We start from the raw sequence: 10,221 nt of genomic DNA on the forward strand, positions 1-10,221 counted from the left end.
TAAAAATGCAGCCCCCCAGCCTAGGAGCTACGGTTTCAGCCACCACTCCTACCGGAACCAAATGATGACTTCATCAGCCTTAGGCTGCTTCTTTTTTAGGTCTCAGATATGATCCGTAGACAAGTCTGTGTGCACTAATTTACTTTGCTGGTTATGGCACATCGATGCCATTTTCCTTTCTTTTCTTCTGACATTCTCTGTGACAGACAATCTACCTAATTAGCTCTCCCCTCACTGGCTGAAGGTGAGCTTATTACAGAAATTAGCCGGTGGGGAGTTTGGTTGGAAATGCCTGCGTATTCTTGGCACTCTGTGACATATGATTGGACACTGCTGTGTTAGCTATCATGTGCTGTTTTATCAGCAGCGGCAGGAGCGCTGGCTGCGGGTTGCTCTGCTGCAGCCAAGGGCTGATCACGGTTTCACGTGTGTCTGCACCTGCAGCACAAAATAACTACCGCAACATTTTACCAGATTAATTTATTATCTGTTATTAGCACCAGCAGTTGCATGTCAGTAAAGTTTATTCTGGAAGTTTGATGCACTCAGGTGGAAAGAACAAAGGTGAGTTGACATTTCTGGAGGCTAGGAATGCACCTGTGTACTTTCTCAGTCCCGGTAATGATAGAAATATTTGGTATGAAGCTGTATTCCTTACTGTGAGGAAGAGACTGGGAAACACTCTTTCATGTGTAAGGCAGCATCAGTCCCACCTTACTTTGTAGTAGCTAACATATAATAATTTCATATATAAAGTAACAGAATTTGAATTTCTTATTCAAATAATAATAATGGGATTTAATTAATTTAGTTGCAGGTGCTGGCGTGCGGTATAGTATCACACCAGTTTCTCTTATCTTCTCTGTGTTTGTGTGTATATTTCACCATGTGTGGAACTTTTTCAAGAAGAAGAACAACAAAAATAAAAGCTTCTGTGTTGAAGTGTTAAACCTGACATGGAAGAGAAACAGAGCAGAAAGAGTCATTGCCAAATAAATTGATTACTGTTAGCTGTTAATCACAAATAAGTCACAAACTATAGCAAACAGCCAAACCCAACCTGATGAGGTAGCAAGCGTGAAATACCGACGCCGACCCTTTGTCGGTGGCTCCTTCAATGCTACACTATTTGAACAAAGGTGCTGGGCCACCTATGCTCTACACCTACAAGAACTGCTCAGCCATGGAAACCCATGTCACGAAGCTCCTGGCGCACAGCTTTTGTGCTGATGTTAATGGAGGAGGTTTAGAACTCTGCAGTTACTGAGTTAACAGAGTGTTGGTGGATTTACAGCACTTGGCAAGCCCACTGTGTAACTTTACGTGGACTTCATGGCTGAGTTGATCTGGTTCTTAAGCGCTCCTATTTTTCACCACGTGCAGCTGATCGTGGAATAGCTACTGTAGGAGGGAAGAACTTTCACAAACTCACTTGTTGCAGTGGTGGCATCCTATTACAGTACCACACTTGAAATCAGTGAGCTCTTTAGAACCACCCATTCTTTAACAAATGTTTGTGAAGGCAGGCTGCATGGTTAGGTGCTTGATTTCATACACCTGTGGCAGTGGGATTGAAAAGACTGTGTGGAACAATCCTTTGTTCCCATACAGTGTACATTTGCTCTTCTTCAAGCAAAATATATAGGGTACCACTGAATTATATAATAATAGAATAACATGTCACAGAGAGAGCATCTCATAGGCCTGTAAAAATTCTTAAACCAACACAAAATCTGCAATACAGATATCAGGGTCATCAAAAACTTTACATGTATACGTCCACACATAGACACAGGAACACAAACAGGCACATTGTGGCTCCCTGTACAGAGTCTGCACACTCATATACCCACATGCTCACATACTTGAGGCTATTAAATATGCCAACACCTCATCTTCAGTCTTAGAGAGGGACAGACTGTCACAAGGTTCAGTTACACGCACACATGCACATACTGAGCTCCAAACAGCAGGACGCAGCAAGGCACAATTACCCCCAGGACACTTAATCACACTCATAAAGAAATTCTGATGCAACGATTTTCAGAAGTTACAAAGACAAGGTCAATAGATGCATTGTATTCAGGGAGTATTTTTGCCTGCAGCTAGTAAAATGACTTTGAATAGTACACAAGAATCTTTGGCTGCAACTGAATTATGTGCTCTGTTACATAAGGTTCATAAAAACATGCATACATCCCAGTGCTACATACAGTTTCTCCAATAATTAGACCATTTAAATTATTGCCTACAAGGACAGGATGGAACAGAAAAAAAAAAAAGAACAGAAAATCAATTTGAATGGACAATTTGTTAGATTACTGTGCAAATAGCATCCATAGTGTGAAAGACTGAACAGTTCGGAGAGGTATTATAAGAGCTTAGAGGTGCAACAGTACAGAACATTCATTGGTCAGTATGAATTTTTTTTTTCCTTTTCTGGGCCTTCACAGTGAACTGCAAGTTGAATTGAAATGGCCAAACACTTTAAGTACTCACTGAAAGTTCCACTGTAAACGGTTTTCTAATTTCACAACATTAAGGCTAATAAGGCAAATAAGATTTTCTCCATTCAAAAACATTTTCTGAACATAGAATTTGTAGTTCCTAAATACATGCTAACACCCACTTTTATTCAGCCCTTCTTCTCCAGGGTGGTGGACAAGTCTAAACATAGCATTTATTTGGCTAAGGTGCTACGCAGAAATGTCCTAGTGTTCTGTCTTACAATGGTAGGGAACACCTTGTAAGGCTAACCCTGCTAGCATACCGTAGATGATGGACATCAGGCGGTGAAGCAAAAAACTTTTCTGGCAGCAAAGATGAAGCTTCAATTTTCTGGCCTGGCTGTAAGTAAAAATACCCCATAAAGCAGACCGTTCTGCTGTCACGCAGCTGAGAGGGCACTCGAGGTTTACTCGAATAAGCTGGGGTGAAGTTGAACACACGGTTAGCAACTACAGAATCTTATGTCAGCATGCACCTGTCATTCCAACTGGCTACATCCTTAGTAGTATTACTTATTTGAAGCTCCCTCTGCAAACACACACAGGTCTCCTGTACAGCTGTCGTGAAGATGCTATAGAGGCCAAAACTGATTTTTGTAACAGGCTGTAAAAATGATTCTTTGTGCTGTAAAGTTGGGCATTTTCACACAGGAGTCTGCGAAGGATTGACTTGCTTTGAGAGCCGGTCTCAAGGGGCCATTAGAGGAAATCAAGTTCTGCTTTGGCTTCATTTTTTTTTTTTCAGAGCTGGTGTTTGCCACTTAGGTTACACACATTTATCAGCCAAGTATTTCTACTGTCAGAAATGACACTCACCGCTGGCAAGGTGACTGATGGCTATCTGTTGCATCCCATCCATTTGCTGGTCGTTATATCCTGGATCCAGTATAACAAATTTATGATTGAATTTCCGCTCTCTCAAAGATGTGTGATGAGCAGCCGTATTGTTACGTTGCTACAACTGGTGCATCCCTAATGCATATCATAGTAGTGATTTGCTTTTCCTACTGAAAGAAGCCTCCAACAGAGCAGGTCGTTCTGTGTTAGAATCAATATCACTGAAAGGTACCTGGTTATCTGGGTTAGTGGACCTCTTCTGTCTTCCTTTCTTGTCTGTTCAAATTGACTTGAGATGCAAATCCTTCAAGCACTGGTTCACAATTCCTATGTTTAAAGCAATCAACTATCTGTGAGTCTGTTAGCTCTCCTCAAGGTTGAAGGATCATACTCATCCTGTTGCCCACTTACCCCACACTTACCTCAATCCTGCTGCCTCCATTACAGTTAAAAACAACAAGCGATACAAGCTGCCAGCATCATTCCTACTGCCAGACGTTAAAACACTCCCTGTGAGATTTATGCACACTCGTGACACTGAACAATGCCACAGCACATGTCTTGTCACATGTAAAGCCATCGCTTTGCCTCCATTTGTGCATATATGTGAATATGAGCAAGGCCAAACAAAATATTTGGTGATGAGCTGTGCGCTGAAAGAGATTCACCGTGAAGCACTTTGGGGTAGAGGGGGCATTAGTTTATGCTAATTAAAAAGATGGAGAGAAGGGGGGGAAAGGAAGGAAAATTAAATGGAGCCAAAAAAAAAGTAGAGCAAAAATTAAAGCTGGGCTCAAAGCAAAAGTGGAAACGGGGAGCCGGGAAAGCGAAGGTCTGTTACAAGACACGCACTGAATTAGTTGCTTTAAGTGGCCACAGTGGGGATGAATTTGTGAAGGAAATTACCACAGTACAGACTCACACACTGGATGCCACACAGGAAACTAAAACTCTGCCCAGTAATCAATCTTAGTGTCCTACTTGTTCTCCCACATCTACTGTGTGCACTGTACTGTACTCCGTTAGGTTGACAGGATTCTCTAGTGATGCAAGTTTAGCTGTGTGAGCCAGTACCAATTTAGCAAATAAATTCTGGCTCCCTGTGCAACTTCAATATGAAGACAGTCTAATGATTTCCCTCTAGTAGAACTAAGACGGCAGTCTCTCCGCCAGCTTTATCACACAGAGCCTTTGTCGTGTTTGTTGTATCGCAATCTGTTTGCCTGCAGAGGTCTGGCTGCTCTCATTGATACAGTTTGTCAGACATGTTTTCGGGCACTGTTATTTTGCTTTGTTTCTAATCCTGCTCTGTGCTGCTACTGCTACTGCTAGCAGTATCAGACGCCAGTCCAGCCTGGTTCTGCATAATGCAAATTATAACTGTTCCTATTTCCACACTCTTAATTTTATCATGATTTATTTTTTCTATCATGACCCCTTTCTTTCTGCAATCCAGATTTGTATGATATAGATTTGATTTGACAGTATGTTCAAAAGTACTTCCAGCTAGATACTGATGAATACAGTATGTAAGTTGGGTCATTTTAATATAATTGGTAAACTTTTTTTCTTTTCTACTTTTCTTTTCAGGAACCGTTTCAGGCTAACATGGCCAGGATTAAAGATATGGTTAGGCTTTTGTTTTGTTCTTGTGTGTGTCGTGTCTCGTGGTGTTGCTTCTATTTCCTCTTTATGAGTTCAAATGGAAGTATGGTAGAGTCTGGTGCCCCGCTCCTCATGACCTTTTACTGTACTGCTTCTTTCTTTCAGAGAAGAGAGTCTGCGACTTTGTCCAAAAAGGCGAACAACACCTTCAACATTGTCGGAACCACCTACGCCATCAACGTAGCTAAAGATCAAGGCTTAACGACCATTTCCAAGAGTGCGGGAGCTTCAGCCAAGCATCCCTATCTGCCTGACCCCTACACGGAGGCCAAGAAATCCTACAACCGTGTCAGCAAAGTGGACAAGATATCGCGCATCATTTTCCCAGTTCTGTTCTTCATCTTCAACTTAGGCTACTGGGCCACATATGTCAACAGAAAGCCCGCCATCATGAAGGCAAACAACCTAAACTGAATCTGACCAAATGCTAGGCTTGATTGGGTTTGGTTTCGTTGTGCCAAGTCCATTACATCTTTTTTGTGTGTGTATGTGTGTGCGCGCATGTTTTTGTGCGTCTGTTTTTTCTTAAGCATTTGATATTTTGCACGTCCGTATAGATGGGAGGCCAATTTGAACATACAGTAGATTCACATAGAGTAGTGGGACCGTGGAGGAAGCACATTCTCACGTCAGTCTGTGTTTGTGTAGCATCTCTTTTTTTTTTTTTTTTTTTTCTCCCCTCCACACTTAGCTCTGGCCCTGTTCTCTGTTGTGAGTAACCCCGTGTTCTTTGCTGTATCTTTGATGGCTTGCTGTTGCATATAGTAGTCAATTGTGTCTCCACTAAGTTTTTGACATGTTTGCGCTTTGCTTCTGATAAGTTTAGAGCAAGCATGCGTTTGAAGTTGTCATTGTAGCTCATTACCAGTAATAAGGCTTTGACACATCCATTGAGTTGACAGCCTGCATGCAGACACGCACACAGACACATGCATCGGAAGACACCAGGAGAGCCATTTGCTGGTCGCTTTACTGTTACTCTGTTAGCTGGGGGCAGCCTGTGTAGTTCCATAGGAACGTCATTAATGATCGTCAGTGTCCGACCTTCAGCTTGTGCTGAATTTCAGCGGTCCCAACACAGCTTTATCTGGAAATGCTTTCGCGTCTCATTGGGCTGCCTGCGTGTTTTCTAGTTCGGTGGCTGTTTTAGTTTTAGCCGGGTATGTCCAACGACAGAGAAGCTATGTGCCTTGGTAAATACACACATCACAAAGCAAGAAGGCTTTGACAAAGGTCTGTGTGTGGTTATATTACATACAGACATTTACAGGGTATCCATACTCTGCAGTGTAGTGCAGTGTTGTGCACCGCGCACAACCAGCCCGTGGAATATGGATAGAAAGTGTAAATGTTTTCCATGAGTGTGGAAGGCTAACAGACCTTTCACCACTAGTGAAAAGGTGAAGCAAAGATATTAAAGGATCTAACGTAGTCCATGTGCCGTTTATGTTTTGACATGTTTTGGCATCTCTGTGAGCTGAGCAGTCATTGCAGACTACCGCCATTACCTCAGACTGAAGTCGAATTCAGATTCAGAGTTTATTCTGTGTTTTCCATTCAAATGCAAATAACATGACATGTTTTATGCATTAAATCACACCAGACACTCCCCTTTAAGTAAACTGTTAAGTAAGCCTCTCGTTTTGTTTTTTTTTCTTACCTTATGTTCTTCACATCTGTCACTGTTTGTTCATTCGTGCCTCGTCATAAGCATTTGGATTCATGCTGTACTTTTTGTCCTTTTTATACTTTCTGTAAAGTCAGTTGGTGTTGATTTAGTCGTCTCCACGTACTGTTTTGTTTTTGCGTTTTGTAGTAGGCTGTTAAAGTCGAGTCACAGTCAGACAGCGTTTCTGAACACGTTTCTGAGACACTATCATCACTGGCAAAATTCAGAATCATAAAAAGAGATTACCCGAGTTCTCCAACAACAAATACAATGAATTGTTCTGATCGGGCCAAAGAGCAAATACTGATAAAGGGACGATCAGTCGTGCACTGGATGTGTCTCAGATTGGTTTAGTGATATCTGCATTTCTGTGGTTTTCTGTGTTATGTTTGCTACGCCTTCGTACAGGTGTACTTCTAAAGCCATTTCTATGCTTTTTTATTGCTAAGCAAATTGCTTTTCATATATTAAATATAGACTCTCAACCAACTGTACTCGAGACTCCAAAATGCAGTCAGTCCCTTCAAACTGCATTTTCAGTGGCAAGCTTAGGATGAGTGAACTGTGTTGTGGGCTGTGTTAAAGGTTTGGTAATGCAAACCATGTAGAAATGTTCAGTCATAGCTTAATGCATGATGAAGTCTGTACACGTTTTTGTCTCCAGCCTCAAATATTGGTGTTTGTCGCTACTGAAATAGGGCTCAGTGTTTCTGTAGTTCATCCCAGTTACTCATAACCTCAGCAGCATCTGTATAAACACACTTAAATTCCCAATTATTTGTGCATACTGATGCAATGTTTATACTTTACAGCTGGCACAGAGTTATGGGAGTGTTTTACCCTTCTTTGGTCGCACATACACATGGGTTTAATTCAGGGTACCTAAACACACACACACACCACACACACACACACACACACACACACACACACACACACACACACTGAACTGGCCCAGCATTCATCTCAATTATTGTTAAGCCAGTTTAACATGGAGCTAATTCCCACATATATATGAAGATATATAATATATTTATAACAAATCCGATCAATAACAAATAAAGAATAAATAATATATTATTGCATTTTTTAATTATTTGTAAACTTATTTGATTATTAAATGTGATCAGTGGCTTTTTGGAGAGGACAAACTCGTTTTAACCGTTATAATCATTCAGTGCATAAAATTTCAAGCCATTTGTATGTGGACTTACAGTGAGGACCTAGTTCTCACTTCCCTTAGCAGCACAGAGGGAACAGCATGTGCATTTCTTTGTAGACCTTTTAGTTTTTATATTATACGCACACTAGAAACTGAATGTCTAGACTGACATAATAAATCATAATACTTACCTCTGGATTGGAACAACAGAATAGAAAATAATTAAATTTCTATGAACCGATTAAATGTATAATTAGAACCAGGGTGAAGCATGTTGCTGTGTCTTAATGATCTGTATGACCTCTGAATATTTCTGAATGCCAGACATCATGCTGGCACAGCACAGCTTTTTTTTAATCAGATACATTTCACTGATTGATGCACTTTCCTGTTAAAACACACTGTCCCTTCTTGTGACTCAGATTTGAGGATTCAGTCTTAAATGAAATGATCCATTATACACATCCTCTGAGGGTTTATAAAGCCTGCAGGCTGCTGCTAAATATGAAGCTCACAGCATTAATGTTTATATATGACTCCTCTGAGTAGTGGGATAGAGGTACTGTACCCAAGTACTTCTGTGCAGTAGCTGCTGAAATAATTTCCCTCAAAGAGAGTCATCCTCTGAGTGACACAGTCGTTTTAGTTATAAATATTACCAATGTGCCCGAAGGCCCTTGTCATGACAGTATCTGGTAAAATGTGATAACCGAAGATAAATTCACTTTGTAATTTCATGTGTGCTACAGCGTTGGTAGCTATAGCAACTCATTTTTAACCCCATTCACAATGTGAAATGAGTTTTGCGAGTGTCAAGCTGTACTGATTGCACTGATCAAGTTCAAGTCAGTTTTATTCATATGGTGCCAGATCACAACAAACAGTTGCCTCAAGGCGCTCTATATTTTGAGGTAAAGACCCTACAATAATAGTTAAAAAGGCCGCCATGAGCAAGCAGCTGGCGACAGTGGGAAGGGAAAACTCCCTTTTAACAGGAACAAATATTTACAGAAAAGCTGAAAAGTAGCTACTTCAGAGTTTCCTTATTATTGTTGACTACAATATGCTTCTTTTTTTTTAATTCACATATACTGTGCGCCTGTGGTTAGCAAACAAGGGTAAAACACTTCCCGAGCTACACGACCGCAACCACTTCACTCTGCCACTAAATTACAGCGTAAGCACCACCATCCAAACTGCTTGGAAATGACCCTAGCAGCCAAGATATGAATTAATTATTTGATCACTTTTTAAAACTAGAAATTGTAACAAAATTGTATTTTGAAGCATATGCCTGTACACCTGTGGTAACTGTGTTTTATTTGTTTGTTTTGTTTTTAACACTCCTGAGGGGTTTTTGATTAGCAGGACTCCACTGGACTGTTGCCATTTAGGCTCAGTTATGATTGTGTTATTCATGTGGTAAATCTTTTTCTCGCAGGGCCAGAGTTAACTTCAGCAGAAACATGTCACCCATATGAGATAGAGTATATTAAGACTATATTGCTGTATTAATATATTTATGCTATTCAGTACAGCATTAAATATTATATGTTTTATACAACATAACCTCAGCAGCATTTATGCAAATCTCCTGATGCGTAGAAAGCTGTAGACAAATAGGTAATCGAAACAAATTATTAAACTAAATGGCAACAATTCTAATTGCTCAGAATAGTGCTACTAAGTTGTGAATTTGTAGATATTGTGAAATTAATTCTAATAGTTTTTTTTTTTGTGAATATTGATATGTCATGTCACTTATTTTTACATTTGATAAGTACTGCTGTCTTACACTGCGCTCTGTAACACTACGTGTTATGGTATAATAAAGATGTACAGTAGAGATAATACTCATCGAGCTATTTACAGGATCAGTACCTTGTGTGCACTTTTCAAACCTAACTGTGAATAAGCAGCTGTCTGCGAGCAGAGTTGTACACACTGTGTTCCCTCTCCAGCAATTTCACTGCATGTCCCTACGCATTGAGAGATCAAAGGCTTCCTCCACAAAGACAGCTCCGGGAACTTTGTGGACTTTGTGTTTTTGTTAGGAAGTGGTCTCTATATGCTCAGTGACTGGACTCTGTATGTTGCCCTCTGTCATTCGTGTGCTTACTGTATGGGATATAGCAAATGGAAATGAGGATTAAAAAGGACGATGTATTTTGTCTCGGAGTTATAAGGCCCTTCTTGGTCACATCCAAGCCTCAAAGGTGCACGCTTTCAAAACACTGGACTCACCTGAGGCTCCTTTAGAGGCTCATTTGAAAACTATTATTGTCTGACTCTTTGTGTCATTGTGCTGTGCATGCAGGCCCTTTTGTTTGTCTGTGTTTACACTGTGATTTATTAGGGAAAATTCAATTACAGCGTGAAGA

At 40.5% G+C, this 10,221-nt stretch overlaps 1 protein-coding gene across 1 annotated transcript in view; it reads left to right on the forward strand.

Moving 5' to 3' along the window:
• gabra3 (gamma-aminobutyric acid type A receptor subunit alpha3) overlaps positions 1 to 10,011 on the forward strand; it is a 121,653-nt gene extending 111,642 nt beyond the window's left edge. Inside the window, exons 12-13 of the mRNA XM_030746757.1 lie at positions 4,935 to 4,973; positions 5,115 to 10,011. Coding sequence (XP_030602617.1) covers positions 4,935 to 4,973; positions 5,115 to 5,423 — 348 coding nt within the window. The 3' untranslated portion in view covers positions 5,424 to 10,011. The remainder of the gene's footprint in view (positions 1 to 4,934; positions 4,974 to 5,114) is intronic.
• Positions 10,012 to 10,221: the final 210 nt, after the last annotated feature.

The sequence above is a fragment of the Archocentrus centrarchus genome, chromosome 14 (assembly GCF_007364275.1).
Source record: "Archocentrus centrarchus isolate MPI-CPG fArcCen1 chromosome 14, fArcCen1, whole genome shotgun sequence".
Classification (NCBI taxonomy): Eukaryota; Metazoa; Chordata; class Actinopteri; order Cichliformes; family Cichlidae; genus Archocentrus; species Archocentrus centrarchus.